Source organism: Oncorhynchus mykiss, chromosome 27, assembly GCF_057628025.1.
Source record: "Oncorhynchus mykiss isolate SJ-2025 chromosome 27, ASM5762802v1, whole genome shotgun sequence".
In the NCBI taxonomy this organism is placed as follows: domain Eukaryota; kingdom Metazoa; phylum Chordata; class Actinopteri; order Salmoniformes; family Salmonidae; genus Oncorhynchus; species Oncorhynchus mykiss.
The window spans coordinates 7980895-8004371 of NC_143048.1; the positions used below are offsets into that span (position 1 = coordinate 7980895).

Genomic DNA, 23477 nt, shown 5'->3' on the forward strand with positions numbered 1-23477 from the left:
GCAGTATAAGTTTAGCCAGCTAACTAAGATTTAGGCGACCACCGTATATTAGCTAGCTAACATTAGCATTGCTAGCTAGCTATTTTTGACAAACTTTGCTAACAGTAATGGCAACATAATGACATCTTATGACAAAGTTGTTTCCTACTTATTTACCGACTTAAGCAATGTCATTCTATTTCCATGCCACTCTAAATTAGTGTAATTTAGACTTAACAGTCACATTAGCCTCTGAAGTACAAACCATGTCTAGGGCACACATTCATTTTGGATGCAGTTATGTTGGTACTAACTAGCTAACTCATCTCAACTGTGTACTAACTGGCAGCAACAAACTTAAACCAACCCAGGACCACTATAAAACATGTCACAGTTGGTTGCATAGTGTAACGGCGTCACCGGTCTGAATCTAATCCAATCTGGACCCAGTCAGTCTACAAATGTAAAGCTTAGAATTAGCTTCCAGAATGTTTATAAATTAGGGATGATGACAATCGTTGACCCTGTTTTTCTGTTAGACAAAGTGCACAGCTGGGTTCCCGACTGATCCCCTGGTCATGGATGGATGCTGGGACCTACCAGAAGGAGCAAAGGTGGGTATCATAACCAGCAATGTGATTGCAATAGTTTAGCAACCTCCCCAAATGATTTTATTCACTGTTCACTTGGCATTTTCACAGCTTGTCAGACAAGAATAAAAGTGTGTAATGTGACACCAGTAACCTTCGGACACCTCCTCTATTGTTGCCAGTCTCCCTCGACTCAAATGTAAAGGACATGCCATCGTAAGGCCTAACTGAACAGTGTTCATAGAAACATGTATGGAGCCAGCACATGGAAACAAGATGATGTGATGAAGTCCAGACTGACAGATGGGCTTGATAATGATGTCTCTGAACGGAGAGAGACCTGGCACTAGACAATTTTTACGTATTGTCTTTTTTTAAATTATTGAATTGGTGTCAGTCGATATGGGGAGGAAGACATCCTGTATATTCTCCACCAGGGTCAGGGAACTCCTGTTGTATATGGGACACCACAAAGGAAGGTATGACCACTCTGACATGTTTGTCAAGGTAGCCCCATTACCACCTGACAAAATGCAGATAGGCACAGTGTCTGTATCAGCTGGGAATGACAATGAAAGATGACACTGCTTCTATGGTATTATGTAAAGGGTTGTTTATTCTACATCAGTGGTCACAAACCGGGCGATCGACTGGTCGATCTTCAAGGCATTCCTAGTCGATCACCAAACATTTCTGTAGAAAAGCCAACAACAAAGGCTTGCGTTCCTTTTTTTTTTTGTATTTGTGGTGCGCTATTGTCCGTAGACGCACTTGATTCAGAAGCCCTGTGAACCGGGTAGGCAAAGTGTTTCCATTTGGAACCATTTCTCGACGGACCGTGTTATCTGTGGCTAAGTCGAGTGTGCCTACTGCGCTGGCCAATCAGATAGCCCAAATCACCGTGCCCACACCTTCCACGACCCCGGCAAAGTTTGATACGAGAGACTGTCAGAGAATACAGCAAAGAGCTGCTGTTTTTATGAGTGAGTTCATGTCTAAGTTTTTATTCACCACTATTACAAAACATACCACGTGCTTCTCCCTACTTCCACTGCAGCGGCAATGAAATGAGTAGTCAAGTGTATCGATAGCCCTGCGTTATTATTATTACTATTATTAGCAGCTCTTCGTGTCTATTTTAGTAGCAAGGAATATTTCACTTTGGGGTCATAGAAACAACATGAATTTGTGCATGAGGCAGATGAGGTGCGACTCGAGTTTCGCCATCAGGTGGAAGACGGTGTCCCCTCTTTCTGGTCAATCTCACCGGGGGAAAGGAAGGTGAGAGCAGGGACCGTGAAAGACGGACCCCTCTGCTGCTCTCTCCCTCCGCTGAGACTAATGCTGTGTTCAAAACAACTGGGAACTCGGAAATCTCCTACTTCTGAATTCAGTGTGTTTCATCCAACACGGAATTTCAAGTCGGAAACTTAGACATCTTTTATTTTGAAATATAATATGGTCTGAGAAGAACAATATTAGCAGGCATATAGTTAATATGCTGTGATAATGTACTGCACAAATCTCATTCCTACAGAACTGTTTTATTAGGTTAATGTGACATTTAAAAGAGATCTGAGCGGTAGATCTCGGCTTTCTTGTTGACTAATGAAAGGGATCTTGACTCAGAAAAGGTTGTTGACCACCGTTCAACATGGAACTGTTACTACATTTGAAAGTTATCAAAACACCGTTTAGCATATCTATCTCACCAACACCAGGAGAAGTGTTTGTTGTGATTGAGTGGGGAACAAGAATAGTCAGCTAGAGATGACATGAAGGAGCTTGCAGGGATTTGTAGTTTTGCATGTCTACTTTGATGCTAATTACCATTTTCGAATCTGAGAGTAAATAGAGCCGAATATACTGATAAAAGTCAACTTGTCCGAGAGAGATTTACATGATTATCAAATCGTCATGCCAGGGTAAGCCTACACAAAACACAGCCCTTATTTTAAGTGTTTCTAAAATCTCCTATGGCAAAAAAATAAATGGTGGAAAGAACTATTGGAACCATTTCCCTGTTTGATCGCTAGGTTTTATGGGTATTATGACTCATACTGTGGTACTCTATGGTGTGTGTTGGTGGGGGCAAGGACACACCCAAGAAACACCTAAGGACACACCCACATCAAACCCCACCATAAGCCAACTCACGTTTGGCTTCTGTCATGGCCGCCAGCATTTCTTGAGGAGCAAGCTAAAAAACTAGGCCAAATCAGAAGGTGCATTTCCCCTTTAAGACGTTAGGGACAGTTCCCCTTTAAGACACTAGACTGGGTGTGAAGCACGCACTGCGCTGTGAAACTAAACGCTGTACCTTTAAGCCATGATGGCCGGGTATGGCAGCCATGTTGCCACCCCCATTCTATTGAGCCTGTACCATATCATCAGTGGGCGGAACCCTTTACCCACCAATCAGGTAAGAGGCTTTAGGAGGTGAGCAGTGGCAGTGGTAAGGATCTGCTGTGTGTACGGTTACTTAACCCCTTCACTGGTTGTTCGTAGGGATGAAATTCCACTCCATGGGGAACCATATAGGTTACTGTACTCACTCACAGTCCTGTGGTTCTGTATAGAGACAGTCAGCGTCCCAGTGATTTCTCTGTGACTTAAACACTGCTGTGTCGGCCGGCTACAATTCTACATTACGGGTCACACATTACTATAAACCCTGACTCTTCTAAAAACTTTAATGCGGAGAGAGAGATGGGCCATCGTCTTCACAAGACGGTACTTCAAAACTCTTAACTAGCTGGTCCTGTGGAGGACAGGACAGTGAGCATGTAACTACTCAGCTAATGTTCCAACCTCATCTGTACTGGACTGGAAACAGTCCTTTGAGTATTAGTAGAGTAACAATGGCCCCTGGCTGGCATTTCCCCCTGCTAGGCAAGGCTGTGTTAAAGCACATCGTGTCCATGTGCTTCTCTAGGGATGTGTGTGTCTGAATGGGCCTGGGAGTACACATTCCTCCGCTGCACGCAACTATGTGAAAAGCTCACTGACACTAACGCCACGTATCACATAGGCTGCGTTTACACAGGCAGCCCAATTCTGATCTTTTTTGTTTTCTTCTTCACTAATTGGTCTTTTGACCAATCAGATCAGCTCTGGAAAAGATCTGATGTGATTGGCGAAAAGACTCATTAGCGGGGGAAAAAGATCAGAACTGGGCTGCCTGTGTAAACGTAGCCATATTAGCACGTCATGTCCAAATCCAATACCACACATGGTGAACGACCTTGTTCAATACTAATCCTAATAATAATACTGCGTAAACAAAAAGGCTCCGATCCAACACCTCTAGAACACCAAGGGGTGGTTTCCCAGACACAGATTTGAATGAATTGTTTACCTTTATTTAACTAGGCAAGTCAGTTAAGAACAAATTCTTATTTACAACGACGGCCTAGGAACAGTGGGTTAACTGCCGTGTTCAGGGGCAGAACGACATATTTTTACCTTGTCAGCTCAGGGATTCGATCTAGCAACCTTCCGGTTACTGGCCCAGCGCTCTAACCTCTAGGCTACCTGCCGCCCCTGCGCTGGTTCTACGGACACAGATTAACACTAGTCTTGGACTAAAAAGGCATTTTCAAAAGATTCTCAATTGAACTTACTTTTTAGTCCAGGACTAGTGTCCGTAGAACTGGCCGCAAGTCTTAGTCAGCTCTACAGAAACCTACCAAGGTCAGAATACGGCGAATCTGTAGATACATGTCTACATTTATTCCATTTCCGCCCAATACAAATAGCAGGTGAATAGCACGCTATCCTCATGCTTAAAGTCAGAATATGCACAGAGAAGTGCATAAACATTTATTTACACTATGGTCTCCTAGCCTTTGTATCTCTGCTGGGGAGGTTATTTGGGTCAGGTTGGGGTTGTGTGTGTGTGTGTTGTGTGTGTGTGTAGGAATCTGAGCCCTCAGGGTCCCAGTGACGTGGTGTTCCGACCGGGCACTGTTACTTTATCACGATACAGGTCAGAACTCATCAGACCCTGGAGAGTACAGTACACCTCATCCCCTCTCCGGCTCTAAAACAACAACCTTTTCTCCCTTCGTTTTACTCTCAACTTCCTCTCTTCCTCTCATCTCACTCTTCAACCCTCTTTTCCCTCCGACCTCCCTTTGTTCTCCCTCTCACCTAGTCTTCCCTTCTTCTCTTAATAACGATATCTTATTTTCTCTCGGTCTTAACCGTCCCTCTCCTCTCCTCCGTCCCTCCATAGATCCCTTCTCTCTCTTCCCCTCTCCCAGCCCATCACCGAGTACCAGGGGGAGGAGTAAACACTGGTGAAGAACGGCGGACTGCGTTCCTCTTTCACTCCAGCTAGGCTCGGTTACACAAGTATTGGCTCAGTTATCAGCAAACAACGAGGAGCGAGCAGGGAGATAACATAGTATCATTCAGTGTCACCCCCTTGCAGTGGCAAGCCCAGAAGCTTCAATAGAAAGTGACGACAAAATCCTTCACTTTCAAACCCACACAATCCATCACAGTGTCGGTCAGCCTTTTTGCATACTGACCGGTGAAGGGCAGCTGTGTCAAACACACACCTCAATAATCAGATCCGACAGTCACAGGAAACCAAAATGACACGCAAATACGCCCATCTGTAGTCAAACCATGAAATCTGGCTCAGTCTCATTATGGAAGAGTGATACAGGCCAAAGTACAAGTGTTCCCCCCCTTCGGTCTGTGTGACTCTCTGGCCAGCCTGCCGGCCGCCATTGTCTCGCCTCATTACCGCACGACGCTCACATGCTGTGGGAGTTCATTAACCTCTGACTCCAGCCCCAGCCCGCTGATCTCTACCCTCCAACAAGTCCTGCACGCACGCACGTACACACACACACACACACACACACATACACACACCAGAGACAGGCCAGAGCTCATCTGAAGGCCCTCCAGGAGTCAGAGGACCGACACATGACCGCAATACAGTGATTTACAGTACTGGGACTGTTGAACGTGGCTACATAATTCAACTGATAACATTGTTGTGTATAACACACAGGACATGAGCTGTAAGTAAGACTTGATTAAGGATTTGGCAAGTGAACATATACAGTCTAATCAGTACAGTAAGAACCCTCAGAACAGGGCTGGCTGCTCAAATCTTATGTATTGTGTTTTGACAGACGGGTGTGTGTGTGTGTGTGGGGGGGGGGGGGGGGGGGGGTGAGAGGGGTCGAGGCTTACAGTTAGTCAACGGTGTTCACGCCAGGGTCAGATCCCCTAGTGGGCCATGCTGCTTCTGGGAAATGCAACGTCATCAGCACCATGGGTGGTGGTGTTGCATTCTGGGAAAGAAATGGCCTTTCCAAGGCACTTGCATAGCGATCTGACTTTCGCCGTGGCAGAGCTCTTGATCTGGGATTGAGATGAAAAATCCCACCGTCTCCATTCACTCTGCTCTGTTGCTAAGCAATCAGTGTCAGGGGCACAGAGAAATGCTGGTAAACATTTATATGTTGTCAAGCGCTTCCAGCGGGCTTTGAGAACGTTTTAGTCGCTAATAGTCACATCCTTTAACCTCGCGCCCTCTAACCTCACTCAGTAACCTTACAAAAATGTCAACGGAACAAAAAGGGAAAAAGCACTATAGAGGTAGACATCGAGCCAATAGATGTTTGATGCTTGCACTGACCCCAACTGTATGTATTAGCGTGTAGTCTTTTACAAGTCGTCTTTCTTGGCCTGAGAGCATGTGCAACTGTCGCAGTCTTGATGACCCTACTTAACAAGTACCGTGCCAGAGCACAGCCCTGGCCTGGAGGACACACACACACACACACACACACACACACACACACACACACACACACACAGCTGAAAACACAGTTATTGTACACCAGCGCTCACATAGACATGAGACAGTCCAAACCAGAGCTTGTTCAGTTCTAAGCCAGTAGTCAACCAGAACGGTGAGAGTCAGTCAAACCGGCATACGAATGTCACAAACGCCGTCCCCCAACAACGGCATCCCAGTCGCTTGCCTCTCCATATGCTCCCAGACCCTCCGAGTCAGTCAAACAGCGTGCCGACAAGCGTGACCCGACGTGTCGCGATCATATCAGCCTTCTTCAATCTCTCTGCGCTTCCTTGCCAATCTAATGGGCACCACTGGCACCAGCATTAATGCCCTAATAGCGTTGCCTCCTGTCTCAGCCCGCATGCCTGCCTGCCAAGATGAAGGCCAGAGAGAGAGGGAGAGAGAGAACAGGCTGTTCCTGGAAAGGAAAATAAATGGCTGAGCACGCAGGCATAGCATACTGCCAGCAGATAAGAGGCATGGAGGACAGAGGCGGGGCAGGGCTGAACAAATACAGGGCCTGATGCTGGCGAGACAGACACACAGACAGACAGGAGAGAGGGGAGGGCGTCAGGGTAGTGCTACGCTAACTAGCTAGCACTGGGATAGGTTGGTGTATTCTGGGCTGGGATGGGCTGGGGATTTGCCAGGCTGAGCTTAGCTGAAAGTGGGCCTGTGTGAGTTATACTGGACTGGGCTGAGGTGAGCGGTGCTGGCAAATTCTGAGTCGATCAGACGCGTGATTAATGTGACGCGTGTTAGACTGAGGCGAACTCTGTGTGCTCAGCTGGCCTGTGTGTTTCCTGATGAGTCAGTAAGGCTGAGCTGAGGACCGACGGAGCCTCACTGGGTTCTATGGCTCTCTGTGGACCTACTGTAAGCCGTCCGTCTCGGGCCTGAATAACCAGCTGAGCTGACACGAGTTGATGATGTAATGCACCAAGCCTGTCTGAATTCTTGGGAGGAAAATAGGAGTGCACTGTTACAGGTTTATTTCTAGTGACAGAAACGATTGGATATTCATCCATTAAAATCTCATTATATTTCCATCTTTCTCCTCACCTCTCTAATCTAACATCCATCTTCTCACAGTTTCCATACTAAAATCACTTTCCCTCCACTGCGGCTGAGTGTTTACTTGTTAACATGTCAAGTGTCGACCCCCCCCCCATCTTGCGTGAGTCACACTAACCACAGGCTTGAGGGTGTGTGTGAGCGCGCTTCCCCCGGTAACATGGCAAAGCAGTCATTTACACTATGTACACTCTCTATTTAAAATGTTCCTACACCGTCTCCCCTGCCCTGTACATCAGAACATCACACTAACCACCAGTGACTCTGCATGCAAACACATACCCAACCAAGCCCGGCTTACTGTCAGCGACATCTTGAGATCGCACGCAAACAAACACAATCTAAAACGCACAGGCATTCACACACTAACACCGAGACAAACAGTGACACACCATGTCAAACCCAAGATGAAATGCATTTGGCCAGTGCTCTCTGTATGTGAAAATCACTTGAAAAAAGGTGGGTGGGTTCATGTTTAGCATAGGACACCAAACCAGATTCCCGGACTGCCTTCAGAGTCAGTATGAGTCATCAACCCCTGCTGTGCAATTCTCCAAAACAAGATGAGATCACACGAACCAGGCCCATCCAAAGCCTATTCTCCCTGGAGAAACAACAAGCACTAAAATCTCCTAAGAGGCCACCCAGAGAAAAGTAAATACTCTTTAAAACTATTTTTGCATTCAAGTGCAATGGTTACATTATCCTTCAGCCTTCTGTAAACGGAATGGGTAAGGACAGAAAGTGAGAGCAGTGTGATCCGCTCAGTACCTTAAAGCCTATATGAAGCTCTCAACAATTGGTCTTAGATATCTCTTTGTCTTAGCAGCTAGCTTGGTACTGCACCGTGTGTGCGCAAGGCAAAATGCTAGTTGCTAGCATCACCCTGGCTGATCCTGTGTGCAGCAGCGCGGCTGGCTCTCTGGGAGGGGCATCTGAGGGCACACTGCACCAGACACTCATTACGATAAGGCTGCCGCATCGCGCTCCGTCTACCCCTCTATACCTCCTCTCATCTCACACCTTCGATAAGCACCTCCGTCGCTCCCTACCTAACATATCTCCCTCTTCCTTCTCTTCATCTACTACTCTCTCTCTCTCTCCCCCGCTCTATCCATCCCTCTCTCTGCCGCTCTTTCTCTCGGCCTCTTTTCTGGTGATATACCGGCGCTGCTGCGTTGTGCTTGGATGCAGCTCGAGCTGGAGTGTGTTTGCCGAGTGCGCATTGGGTTGAGCTCTAGCTGGTGCTATTGGTGGCATTAGTCTGGGCTCTCTCTCTCTCTCTCTCTCTCTCTCTCTCTCTCTCTCTCTCTCACACACACACACACACACTGCAGTGCTATGCTCTGTATGGCCCCGTTACCAAGGAAACGGAGGGGAAATAGTTGGCAGACAAGCTAGAGAGGGGCTGATAAGACGCGGGAGAGAGGACAGAAAGAGAGAAGGGGGGGGGGAGAGGGAACAATGAGAAAGAAGGACAAGGGAAAGAATATACAACTATAGAGAGAAACCAAAGCGGGGGACATGGTACTTACTGAACCATATAGACAGTAGACTAATACAGATTGGAGCTACGTACAGATCGACATAGGAAAAGGAAAGCAAAGTTTCAGATTGGGGAAAGGGGGTAAATGTATATTTTGTGATTCTGTTGTGATTTAAAAACCAATAAATAAAAAGTATTAAAAGCTACAATATGTAACTGTTTGGGAGACCCGACTAAATTCACATTGAAATGTGAGTTATAGATCTGTCATTCTCACTGAAAGCAGGTCTAAGAAGCAGTAGATATGTTCTATGTGCGCTATTTCTATGCTTCCCTTAAGTTTAATTAAGCTTTTATTTTTAAATTGAGCTTTTTTTTAACTTTCGGTTATGTGCACCAGCTTCAAACAGCTGAAAATACAATATTTTGGGTTATTGAAAAGATATTTCACAGTGGGTTAGATGGTACAATGATGCTCCACACTATATATTGCTTGTTTTGTCACAAACCTAAAATAGGCAAACTTTTCTGCATTTTGCACCTTATTTTATTCTATGCAATACCGTTCAAAAGTTCAGGGTCACATAGAAATTCTTGTTTTTGAAAGAAAAGCAACTTTTTTTGGTCCATTAAAATAACATCAAATTGATCAGAAATACTGTGTAGACATTGTTAATGTCGTAAATGAGTATTGTAGCTGGAAATGGCTGATTTTGAATGGAATATCTACATAGGCGTGCAGAGGCCCATTATCAGCAACCATCATACCTGTGTTCCAATGGCACATTGTGTTAGCTAATCCAAGTTTATAATTTTAAAAGGCTAATTGACCATTAGAAAATCCTTTGCAATTATGTTAGCACAGCTGAAAACTGTTGTTCTGATTAAAGAAGCAATAAAACTGTCCTTCTTTAGACTAGTTGAGTATCTGGAGCATCAGCATTTGTGGGTTTGATTACAGGTTCAAAATGTCCAGAAACAAAGACCTTTCTTCTGAAACTCGTCAGTATATTCTTGTTCTGAGAAATGAAGGCTATTCCAAGCGAGAAATTGCCAAGAAACTGAAGATATCGTACACAAGATCTCACAGAACAGCGCAAACTGGCTCTAACCAGAATAGAAAGAGGAGTGGGAGGCCCCAGTGCACAACTGAGCAAGAGGACAAGTACATTAGTGTGTCTCGTTTACGTCAACAGTAAAGAGGAAACTCCGGGATGCTGGCCTTCTAGGCAGAGTTGCAAAGAAAAAGTAACATCTCAGACTGGCCAATAAAAATAAAAGATTAAGATGGGCAAAAGAACAGACACTGGACAGAGGAACTCAGACCAGCATCGCAGAGTCTACATTGGAAAAATGACTTGTGTCATGCACAATAATTGTTTACAGACAGATTATTTCATCTATAATTCACTGTATCACAATTTTGGGGGGTCAGAAGTTTATATAAACTAAGATAACTGTGCCTTTAAACAGCTTGGAAAATTCCAGAAAATGATGTCATGGCTTTAGAAGCTTCTGATAGGCTAATTGACATCATTTGAGTCAATTGGAGGTGTGCCTGTGGATGTATTCAAGGCCTACCTTCAAACTTTGCTTTCATGGGAAAATCAAAAGAAATCAGCCAAGACCTCGGAAAAATTGTAGACCTCCACAAGTCTGGTTCATCCTTGGGAGCAATTTCCAAACGCCTGAAGTTACCACATTCATCTGTACAAACAATAGTATGCAAGTATAAACACCATGGGACCACGCAGCCCTCATACCGCTCAGGAAGGAGATGCATTCTTTCTCCTAGAGATTAACGTACTTTGGTGCGAAAAGGGCAAAGCAATCCCAGAACAACAGCAAAGGACCTTGTGAAGATGCTGGAGGAAACAGGTACAAAAGTAACTATATCCACAGTAAAACGAGTCCTATATCAACATAACCTGAAAGGCCGCTCAGCAAGGAAGAAGCCACTGCTCCAAAACCGCCATAAAAAAGCCAGACTACGGTTTGCAACTGCACATTGGGACAAAGATCATACTTTTGGAGAAATGTCCTCTGGTCTGATGAAACAAAAAATTGAACTCTTTGGCCATAATGACCATCATTATGTTTGGAGGAAAAAGGGGAATGCTTGCAAGCCGAAGAACACCATCCCAATCGTGAAGCACGGGGTGGCAGCATCATATTATGGGTTTTTTTTGCTGCAGGAGGGACTGGTGCACTTCACAAAATAGATGGCATCATGAGGAGGAAAATTATGTGGATATATTGAAGCAACGTCTCAAGACTTCAGTCAGGAAGTTAAATGGGTCTTCCAAATGGACAATGACCCCAAGCATACTTCCAAAGTTGTGGCAAAATGGCATAAGGACAACAAAGTCGATGTATTGGCCATCACAAAGCCCTGACCTCAATCCTATAGAACATTTGTGGGCAGAACTGAATACACGTGTGCTAGCAAGGAGGCCTACAAACCTGACTCAGTTACACCAGCTCTGTCAGGAGGAATGGGCCAAAATTCACCCAACTTGTTGTGGGAAGCTTGTGGAAGGCTAAATGAAACATTTGACCCAAGTTAAACAATTTAAAGGCAATGCTACCAAATACCAATTGAATGTATGTAAACTTCTGACCCACTGGGAATGTGATGAAAGAAATAAAAGCTGAAATAAATAATTCTCTACTATTATTCTGATATTTCACATTCTTAAAATAAAAGTGGTGATCCTAACTGACCTAAAAATTGGGAATTTTTATTCAGATTAAATGTCAGGAATTGTGTAAAGCCGATGTTAAATGTATTTGGCTAAGGTGTATGTAAACTTCCGACTTCAACTGTAAATTAGAGAGAATAGAACTGCTGGTACAATCACCTTGTAAATTAGCAGCACACCTCCCTCCCTTTCTGTTCCTCAGTCTAACCTTTGCCTCACCCACCCCCTCAATTGATTCCTTGATCTATGACTCATTCCTACTGTTCTATCAACTTCAACTACACTATTTAACACACAACATTCTTTCCATTCAAGATGGCACAGTATGCCAAGGCTAGATTAGAGGAGTTGGGTGTGAAACATACAGTATAGGTAGCAACATTGGCTTGAGACTTAACTAACCCATTTACCATCAGCTGCCTGCCTGCCACATTTATGGAGCAGAGCAAGCATAACATTTGACCTAGAAGCATAATAGTCAGTTCCATGACAGAGGAGCGAAGGGCTGATGTCTGGGAGAGTGACGTCTCTGTTAAAACACATGGTGTCTGGGTATTACACAAAGTACATCACTGTGGGAGGAAGGTGTCTCTCTTTACTTCGCCGACTGGGCCACCTCACAGCTATGGTTTGATTATGTAGTGTACACACACACACACACACACACACACAGGGGTGGTATTGACTGCAGCCCAGGTGAGGTGTAGATCCCAAACGTATTCTGACAGCTGAACACTGGTACTGCTGCTACCCCTCACATCTCTACTACACACACACACACACACACACACACACACACACACACACACACACACACACACACACACACACACACACACACACACACACACACACACACACACACACACACACACACACACACACACACACACACACTGTCAACCTTGGAACTGGTACCCTGCTCGCACGCTAGCCTAAATCCACAACCACTGCAGTACCACTACGACAACTACCACTACTACTACCCTACCTTACCTTACAGCTACTACTACTTCTAACACTACAACTATTACTACTACCCTACCTTACCTTACAGCTACTACTACTTCTAACACTACAACTATTACTACTACCCTACCTTACCTTACAGCTACTACTACTTCTAACACTACAACTATTACTACTACCCTACCTTACAGCTACTACTACTTCTAACACTACAACTATTACTACTACCTTACTTTACAGCTACTACTACTTCTAACACTACAACTATTACTACTACCCTACCTTACCTTACAGCTACTACTACTTCTAACACTACAACTATTACTACTACCCTACCTTACCTTACAGCTACTGCTACTTCTAACACTACAACTATTACTACTACCCTACCTTACCTTACAGCTACTACTACTTCTAACACTACAACTATTACTACTACCCTACCTTACAGCTACTACTACTTCTAACACTACAACTATTACTACTACCTTACCTTACAGCTACTACTACTTCTAACACTACAACTATTACTACTACCTTACCTTACAGCTACTACTACTTCTAACACTACAAATATTACTACTACCCTACCTTACCTTACAGCTACTACTACCCTAAAAAACATTGATTTCAAAGCTCAAAGACTACTTTTGAACAATTTACACAGTAAATCAATAAAAACACATTTACAGGAAAAACTGTGCCGATGCAAAGCTTGATAACAGAGCTAAGGTAAAAATCCCAGTTTTCTTTCGGTTACCAAACTTTGTATCGGCTACAGTTTTTCATGTAATGCGTTTTTGTAAAACTTTCTGCATGAAAATGTTTCTAAATAAAGTTTGAAATCAATGGTTTTTGTTTGGTATGCATTTTAAAGGGAAAATGTGAGTCTCAGCTAGAGGTTGACCGATTAATTGGAATGGCCGATTAATTAGGGCCGATTTCAAGTTTTCATAACAATCGGAAATCTGTATTTTTGGGCGCCGATTTCCGATTATTAAATATATATATATATATATATATATATATATATATATATATATATATATATATATATATATATATATATATATATATATATATATATATATATATATATATATTTATACCTTTTATTTAACTAGACAAGTCAGTTAAGAACACATTCTTATTTTCAATGACTGCCTAGGAACTGTGGGTTAACTGCCTTGTTCAGGGGTAGAACGACAGATTTTCACCTTGTCAGCTCAGGGGTCCAAAACTTGCAACCGCACAGTTAACTAGTCCAACGCTCTAACCATTGCACTCCACGAGTAGCCTGCCTGTTACGCGAATGCAGTAGAAGCCAAGGTAAATTGCTAGCTAGCATTAAACTTATCTTATGAAAAACAATCAATCATAATCACTAGTTATAACTACTAATCCAGTTTAGCAGGCAATATTAACCAGGAGAAATTGTGTCATTTCTCTTGCGTTCATTGCACGCAGAGTCAGGGTATATGCAACAGTTTGGGCTGCCTGGCTCATTACGAACTAATTTGTCAGGATTTTAGGTAAATATGACATACATTGAAGGTTGTGCAATGTAACAAGAATATTTAGACTTAGGGATGCCACCCGTTAGATAAAATACAGAATGGTTCGGTATTTCACTGAAATAAACGTTTTGTTTTCGAAATGATAGTTTCCGGATTCGATCATATTAATGACCAAAGGCTCGTATTTCTGTGTGTTATTATGTTACAATTAAGTCTGATTTGATAGAGCAGACTGACTGAGCAGCAGCAGGCCCGTAATCATTCATTCAAACAGCACTTTCGTGCGTTTTGCCAGCAGCTCTTCGCAAGCACATCGCTGTTTATGACTTCAAGCCTATCAGCCTAATGGCTGGTGTAACCAATGTGAAATGGCTAGCTAGTTACAGCTAATACTGTTTCAAATGTCACTCGCTTTTAGATTTGGAGTAGTTATTCCCCTTGCGCTGCAAGGGCCGCGGCTTTTGTGGAGCGATGGGTAACGCTGCTTCAAGTGTGGCTGTTGTCGATGTGTTCCTGGTTCGAGCCCAGGTAGGGGCAAGGAGGGGGACGGAAGCTATACTGTTACACTGGCAATACTATAGTGCCTATAAGAACATCCAATAGTCAAAGGTATATGAAATACAAATGGTATAGAGAGAAATAGTCCTATAAATACTATATTAACTACAACCTAAAACCTCTTATATTGGAATATTGAAGTCTCATGTTAAAAGGAACCACCAACTTTCATATGTTCTCATGTTCTGAGCAAGGAACTCAAACGTTAGCTTTTTTACATGGCACATTTTACTTTCTTCTCCAACATTGTTTTTACAATATTTAAACCAAATTGAACATGTTTCATTATTTATTTGAGGCTAAATTGATTTTATTGATGTTTTATACTAAGTTCAAATAAGTGTTAATTCAGTATTGTTGTAATTGTCATTATTACAATTTTTTTTTAATTAAAAGTGTCTGATTAATCGGTATCTGCTTTGCTTTGGTCCTCCAATAATCGGTATCGGCGTTGAAAAATCATAATCGGTCGACCTCTAGTCTCAGCATAATTGCTTTACCATGGAATTGCTTAACTACTACCACTAGTGAGTCTACAACTACCACAACTATTACTACTCTACAGTACATTACAGCTACTACTACTATTAAGACTACAACTACCTCAACTATTACTACCCTACAGTACATTACAGCTACTACTACTATTAAGACTACAACTACCACAAGTATTACTACCCTACAGTACATTACAGCTACTACTACTATTAAGACTACAACAACTATTACAACTACCCCCTCTACTACTTCTAGAATGACTAGTATCCCCCCCACCACTACTTCTGCTACTATAAATATTCCTATTTAATATTCCTTTCCAACCTCCTTAGAGTAAATGTGGCGTGACAGAGTCTAGACAGCTCTGCAATGGCTAACACCACTAGTAAGAGGCAGACCCTGGGGTCAAGGTGCAGTAGTGAACAACTGAGATAGTATGTTAATTTAACATAAGTCACAAGGTAGCAGATTATATCAAAACGACTTACAGTCAACACATAGGGTTATATTCAGTATAATGTATTGCGGCTTATGCAGGACTCAAACCATGCTCTAGTCTAGTTGAACCAAGGACTAGATAGGTCTGAACTCTGCTTTAGGAGAGGGCTGAGTGGGCTGAGAAACTGGTTCAGGGTGGGGTGGAAACCTGGGGGAATGCAGTGAGAGTGGGTGAGACCGATGTAGGACCGTGACATAACCTGGCTCAAATATCCAGCACAATGGGGCAAAATCAACTACCACTCTTTGGTCATCAACGTTGGACTAAATTCTAATTGAAGTCAATTCTAATTGAAGTCAGTCAATTCAGGAAGTAAACTGAAATTCCAATTCAACAATTGAAAAGGGCATTTCATTTTTAGTGAATTCTCAATAAACCTAAAAGGAGAAACTACTCATTTGAAAATGTTATTTTTGTCTTTGTTTGTTTACTTCCTGAATTCACTGAGTTCAATTCAAATGTTCAACCCTGTTTGTCATGTCTGGCCATTGTCTAAGCTTGTAAAATCAAAGTTTTAATGCTATGCTAAGGAATGTTAAAAAATAACCACTCTTTCATACATTCATATTCTCAAAACACACAAAGACATAAACAATCCAAACAAGCGCATACATACATGGCCATACAAATAGCTACGATTGGCTAGGCAAGCAAACAGTCAAACATACTGTACACAGCCATCCAAACAGACACCAACTAACCAAACAAACACACACACTCTTACCAAACCAAGCCACAAGAATACCTTGTTTGTGTACGGGTGAGAGATCTAGATTGAAAGAGTTGCCTTCGAATCTAGTGAAACATTGGCATGACAATAGGGGCATACTGGCATACACAGTGGCATGGGAGAAGTTAGGGGCATATAGGACAGCTATGGCCCCACTTACCTGAGGGCGTGGCCCTATCACAATGAATCAGACAGGGAGCAGAACAGATGGGATTACATACCCACCCTTTATCAGTGAGATGACAGTGACAGCTCAACATCACAATAGATGATGTCATCAAAATGGGACTCCGCAGCTAATCACCCCCTATCTATAGAGTAGAATTATATAAACAATGATTTTGGTACTAATCCTTTCTATTTCAGTCAGCCTCCCCTCCTCCTCACCTCTCATCCTCCTCTCAGCAGGATATGGCATTTGATGACATTGAGTCCCCAGCTCACACTGTTCCCTTCCACAATTCTCTACATTTCTCTTCCCCAGCTTCTCCCCCCCCTCCTCTTGGTGCTCCCACTGATGACGCCATCCCTTCCTGTCCCCAAACCCACCACCTCGGTCCTCCCGCCGCCCTCCCCGTTCACTCACCTTGGTGCGCCCGTTGATGACACAGTCCCCCAGCTGCCCGTTGGCAGCGCTGTGCATCACAGCCTCGTCGATGTGTGCCATCAGCGTGGCGATGCCCTCACACCCCGGCTCGTGCCCCTCCACCCAAGCGATCTGGTCTCCACGGATACTCCGCGAAGGGATGCTCCTCTGGCTAACCAGCTGACCGCCGCGGAACTTCCCGCTGCGATTCAGACTCTCCACCTCGCCCATCACCGACTCACCCAGCCGTGGCCCCAGGAAACTGTCCTTCACACAGATACCGTAGGAATTCATACAAGGCACAATGTACTTCTGGGCGATATGCTCTGCCGACCAGCCCTCCCCGGCCTGTAACCGTAGAGACGGGATGCTGTTGGACTCTACTGGGGACATCTGGTCTGGAACGGACCCGGTGCTCAGCTGTGTCACCTTGTGTACATTGTGGTGCAGCTTGTTGCTGTGAGGGGCGGGCAAAGGGGGGTGAGGGGTGGCGCCGTGGTTGTGGTTGCTAAGGTTATTGTTGACGCTGTTGTCGCCATTAGCAGCAAGCGGAAACGCCTTGCCTGGTTTGGAGGGCTCTGCTTTGTGAACGTCGCTCTCCGCCACTAGTCTCCGTTTGCAGTCCGGGGTTATCGACTCTCCTGGTCCGTAGAACATCATACCTAGAGATCCTAGACCTGACCCCGCTGACAAGCCACATCCTTTGGGCATCTCCAGACCCATGTCCCGGTTTTCCCCGCCTCTCCGCTTCCGATGGTGCGGTTTGACCTGCGGGTCACCATTGGCCCTCTTCACTAGAAGAGCACAGTTCTCATGTTGTGCTCTGTCCCCATTCTCCACGAGGCGTGCTCTGTTGCCGAGGGGTTGCGCAAGGCCATTCGGTGTCTCCCCCACCCCCCTCACTTGCAGAGGACAACCGTTGGGAGTTTGCGCCAAAACCCCACTGTGGCTGCCCTCAATGGTTGCGGACGGAGACACGATCCCGCCGTTATAGAACGGGAGCCCAGAATTCGTCTGCTTCTTTAAAACCATGATTCCGGAAGAGCTTGCTTTGGAAGCCAGACCTGACAGTAACTCCGCAGCCGTGGCGCTCCCAACAGGCGCCATGCCCGGGCAGTATCTATTTAGTCCATTTAGTCCCATGTTGGTCTGGAAAGGGTGATGCTCGGCAGCTCCGAATATGTGTTCACCGTTTGTCACTCTCTCATGCGAGGCTGAAAAACTGCGATGTCCGTGGGAAGAGCTTGGATTTAAATGGTCCGTGTGTTCCAAGCTCTCCATTTCATCTCGTCTAGTGCTGGATGTGCACGTAGCCCACGTCCTCGCCTCATTTTTTACCAGAGCCACTGTGCGAGAGGGTGTGTAGTACAACTGCCGGTGTGCGAGAGAGGAGCGGTGCCGCAGCGTTGGAAAGTTTCATATTAAAAAGTCCGAATAGCTCCGAATATGCCTCAGTTTCTTTCATTCGTGTTTTTTTCTTGAAATGGTTTCACATTTGTCTTCTATTGAAATGTTTTCTGATATTCTGAAGTTTGAGATGATGTTTCTAAAACGAAATAATACATAATTACTTGACTGTGATTACCGTTAGCCTACAATAAGTAGGCTAATCGTATCGCCCACAGGCTTGGAACGAAATAGCCCAGCTAAACACAAAGCAGCCTAATTCTCAAACCAGGCCTAGGCTATTCACACTCCCTAAATTAAGAAACCTGTAAGGGACCCGAAACTTGCTAGACACATTTAATTGTAGGCCTAATATCTTTTGTAACGTGGCCTACATTTTATTGGCAAACTTTAAATATGTCAAAATTGCTTTAAATATTCTTATATAATATTCGAATCATATATTACATTCAGACATTGGTCTATCGTGGCTAGGGTAGTTAAATAGGAATTGATTTGTTACAGCAATTCAATTCGAAAATATCAACGCAAGGGTCGCTTACAAAAAGGGGTTGTGTAAAGCGTCTTCATTTTTATGGAATATTTCAGGCAATAACACATTAAAACGTAATAATACGGATATCTGTAAGAATAATTCCCCACGTCAGGAAGAAGGGGGTAAGCACACTGTGATAGCAGCTACTCTGAAGAACACATGCCACTCCACCTTGTTATTCATTCGTATTACTTAGTGTTTAGCCGGTATTCATAGCCTATAACTTAGAAATATAGCCTACACGTGTTTGTATTCCTCCCAAGATACAAATAGCCTATATTGGATTATTTGAGTGAGTTTAGCTATGACTTTGAAATAAATTCAATAAAGCGCAGAATACTAGTAACCCGGGCAAAATATAGCCCACTATCTGTCAGCTGGTTGTACACTTACCTATCTGGAACGCAGAGCTCCAGTAGCGCAGCCTACGTGACCGGCTGAGGGTACGTCTGTTATTTCCGGGATTGCCTTGCTGTCGTTCCAGACGATTTTCATTTATGTTTAGCTAATTAATATCCAGATATGTCCACCACCCAGGGTGGAATTTGGAAACATATGCTTGTCCTTGGGAGAGAACTACCGCTTCTGCCTGCGGGAGTCAGAGTAGGTCCCCCTCAATCACCAAAAAGTACGCTCCATTTCTCCACCCGTGTCTCTCCGCTGGTAATTCCCCCAGCATCTCTCTCTATTCCCCCCCCCCCACCTCTCTCTCTCTCTCTCTCTCTCTCTATCCCCCCCCCCCCCCCCTCTCTCTCTCTCTCTCTCTCTCTCTGCTCGCTCGCCCTCTCCTGTCCATGAACGAGCCTGTCAGTTACACGTGCACATGGACACGTCATTCAGAACAGTTCAGATCAGAGCCGGTTGTGTGCACAGTTGTTGACATTCTTTGCAAGTTAGCGAGTTATCAGCTCCGTTCTAGATAAGTATAGGTCAGCAATGGGGTAGCCTACATCTATTACCATAATTGTCTGTATGGTAATAATACTTTTTTTTGTAAAGTGGTTTCTTGCATCATACAACAGAGCAATTTACAGTAATCTATTTGGCCCAATGTGTTACAGACTAAGTAAACAAATCATTAATTAATGTCAAGCCCTTTATAATGTAAAAACGTTTTATAAGTCTCATGCAATGTAGGCCTGCATTAAACACTGCATATAGGCTACTGAAGGCTTTATCATAGAAATCAAAGCTATTTCCATGTGAAAATGTTCTGTGTTTTGTTTGTAGGCCACGAGGCCGACATTATGCTCAAATAGCCACAATAGACTATTGGCTACTGTCTTAAACTGTAAGGGTACAGCCTCAGTGTTCACTGTAAACGTATGCCAGAAATTGCACAAAATTCTCACAATGTTCAAGTTTCTGCTCACAAAAGACCTACAATTTGCACAGGGCCCCAAAAACAAAATAATTGAGGGAACATTGCTGAACAGACGTTGCTCTTCAGTTTTGTGATGAAGCAAACATATGTGTAGTTGCAGTGGTGGAACAAGTACCCAATTTTCATACTTGAGTAAAAGTAAAGATACCTTAATAGAAAATGACTCAGGTAAAAAAAAAAGTGAAAGTCACCCAGTAAAATACTACTTGAGTAAAAGTCTAAAAGTATTTGGTTGTACATATACTTAAGTATCAACAGTAAATATAAAAAATATATACAGTTGAAGTCGGAAGTTTACATACACTTAGGTTGGAGTAATTATAACTCGTTTTTCAACCACTCCACAAATTTCTTGTTAACAAACTATAGTTTTGGCAAGTCGGTTAGAACATCTACTTTGTGCATGAGACAAGTCATTTTTCCAACAATTGTTTACGGATAGATTATTTCACTTATAATTCACTGTATCACAATTCCAGTGGGTCAGAAGTTTACATACACTAAGTTGACTGTCATGGCTTTAGAAGCTTCTGATAGGATAATTGACATAATTTGAGTCAATTGGAGGTGTACCTGTGCATTTGTTTCAAGGCCTACCTTCAAACTCAGTTTCTCTTTGCTTGACATCATGGTGAAGACCTCCACAAGTCTGGTTCATCCTTGGGAGCAATTTCCAAACGCCTGTATCATCTGTACAAAAAAATAGTATGCAAGTATAAACACCATGGGACCACACAAACGAGTCCTATATTAACATAACCTGAAAAGCCACTCAGCAAGGAAGAAGCCACTGCTCCAAAACCGCCATAAAAAAAGCCAGACTACGGTTTGCAACTGCACATGGGTACAAAGATTGTACTTTTTGGAGAAATGTCCTCTTGTCTGATGAAACAAAAATAGAACTGTTTGGCCATAATGACCATGGCAAAATGGCTTAAGGACAACAAAGTCAAGGTATTGGAGTGGCCATCACAAAGCCCTGACCTCAATCCTATAGAAAATGTGTGGGCAGAACTGAAAACGCGTGTGCTAGCAAGGAGGCCTACAAACCTGACTTCGGTTACACCAGCTCTGTCAGGAGGAATGGGCCAAAATTCACACAACTTATTGTGGGATGCTTGTGGAAGGTTACCCAAAATGTTTGACCCAAGTTAAACAATTGTAAGGCAAATGTTTGACCCAAGTTAAACTATTTAAAGGCAATGCTACCAAATACTAATTGAGTGTACGTAAACTTCTGACCCACTGGGAATGTGATGAAAGAAATACAATTATTATTCTGACATTTCACATTCTTAAAATAAAGTGGTGATCCTAACTGACCTAAGACAGGGAATTTTTACTTGGATTAAATGTCAGGAATTGTGAAAAATTGAGTTTAAATGTATTTGGCTAAGGTGTATGTATACTTCTGACTTCAACTGCAAGTATCAAAAGTAAAAGTACAAGTATAAAACATTTATATTTTCTTAAATTAAGCATAGCAGACGGGACAGTTTTCTTTTAGCTACAGATGGCCAAGGGCACACTCCGACACCGTTTACAAACAAAGCATGTGTTTAGTGAGTCCACCAGTTTAGAGGCAGTAGGGATGACCAGAGATGTTCTCTTGATAAGTATGTGAATTAGACTATATTTTCCTGTCCTGTTAGCATTCAAAATATAACAAGTAATTTTGCGTGTCAGGGAAAATGTATGGAGTAAAAGTACATGATTTTCTTTAGGAATATAGTAAGTAAAAGTGGTAAAAAATATAAATAGTAAAGTGAAGTACAGGTACCCCCAAAAAACGACTTAAGTAGTACTTTCAAGTATTTTTACTTAAGTACTCTACACCACTGTGTAGTTGAATGTATTCCACCACTGTGTGAATGTTGTATTTTTGTTGTCACAGCCTTATTGTGGTGTATGAACTAATGGGTTATAGACCAAGCAATGCAAATGTCACAACATGGGTTGTAATATGGCTTTTTAACTGGCCTGGCTTCCCCAGTGATTTTAACCACGCACTGCTACTGATAGAAAAACCTCTGTGATACAATGTAACTGTTTTGAGGAAGTTGGCTGTCATGAGTTTGGCAACAATGTAAGCTATCACATTCCTGTTTGTAGGAAATAGGTCCAAAAGTCAATGATAGTCAGTGGCTATTAAGTTGTTCCCAGTGTGATGACGAAAAGCCTTTGAAACCTTTTGAACTTAAAGCTGACATTGACAACCTTGAAATTTGGATTGGTTATGGATTGGGCCTAAAAGTAGGCCTACAGTATTGCTATGGGTGCACTACTATGTTGAAAATGTTTTACTTAAACTCGTATACACTATATATACAAAAGTATGTGGACACCCCTTAAAATTAGTGGGTTCGGCTATTGTATAATTTCGAGCACACCGCCATGCAATCTCCATAGACAAACATTGGCAGTAGAATGGCCTTACTGAAGAGCTCCGTGACTTTCAACATGGCACTGTCATAGAATGCCACCTTTTGAACAAGTAAGTTCGTAAAATTTCTGCCTTGCTAGAGCTGCCCCGGTCAACTGTATGTGCTGTTATTGTGAAGTGGAAGTTTCTAGGAGCAACAACGGCTCAGTGGCGAAGTGGTAGGCCGCACAAGCTCACAGAGTGGGACCGCAGAGTGCTGAAGAGCGTAGTGTGTCAAAAATGTCGGTCCTCAGTTGCAACACTCACTACCGTTGGGAGCTTCATGAAATGGGTTTCCATGGCCAAGCCTAAGATCACCATGCGCAATGCCAAGCGTCAGCTGGAGTGGTGTAAAGCTCGCCGCCATTGGACCCTGGAAACACTTTCTCTGGAGTGATTAATCACGCTTCACCATCTGGCAGTCTGACGGACGAATCTGGGCTTGGCGGATGCCAGCAGAACACTACCTGCCCCAATGCATAGTGCTAACTGTAAAGTTTGGTGGAGGATGAATAATGGTTTGGGGCTGTTTTTCATGATTTGGGCTAGGCCCCTTAGTTCCAGTGAAGGGAAATCTTAACGCTACAGCATACAATGACATATTCTGGACAATTGTGTGCTTCCAACTTTGTGGCAACAGTTTGGGGAAGGCCCTTTTCTATTTCAGCACGACTATGCCCCCGTGCAAAAAGCGAGGTCCATACAGAAATTGTT

At 43.5% G+C, this 23477-nt stretch overlaps 1 protein-coding gene across 2 annotated transcripts in view; it reads right to left on the reverse strand.

Moving 5' to 3' along the window:
• LOC110507058 (egl-9 family hypoxia-inducible factor 2) overlaps nucleotides 1-19702 on the reverse strand; it is a 38203-nt gene extending 18501 nt beyond the window's left edge. For both annotated transcript variants that reach the window (XM_090224315.1, XM_036965633.2), the window contains exons 1-2: nucleotides 19351-19702; nucleotides 17016-18561 (exon numbers count right to left, since the gene is read on the reverse strand). In XM_090224315.1, the coding sequence (XP_090080441.1) occupies nucleotides 17016-18296 (1281 nt within the window). In that variant the 5' untranslated portion in view covers nucleotides 18297-18561; nucleotides 19351-19702. The remainder of the gene's footprint in view (nucleotides 1-17015; nucleotides 18562-19350) is intronic.
• Between the last annotated feature and the right edge of the window lie 3775 nt (nucleotides 19703-23477).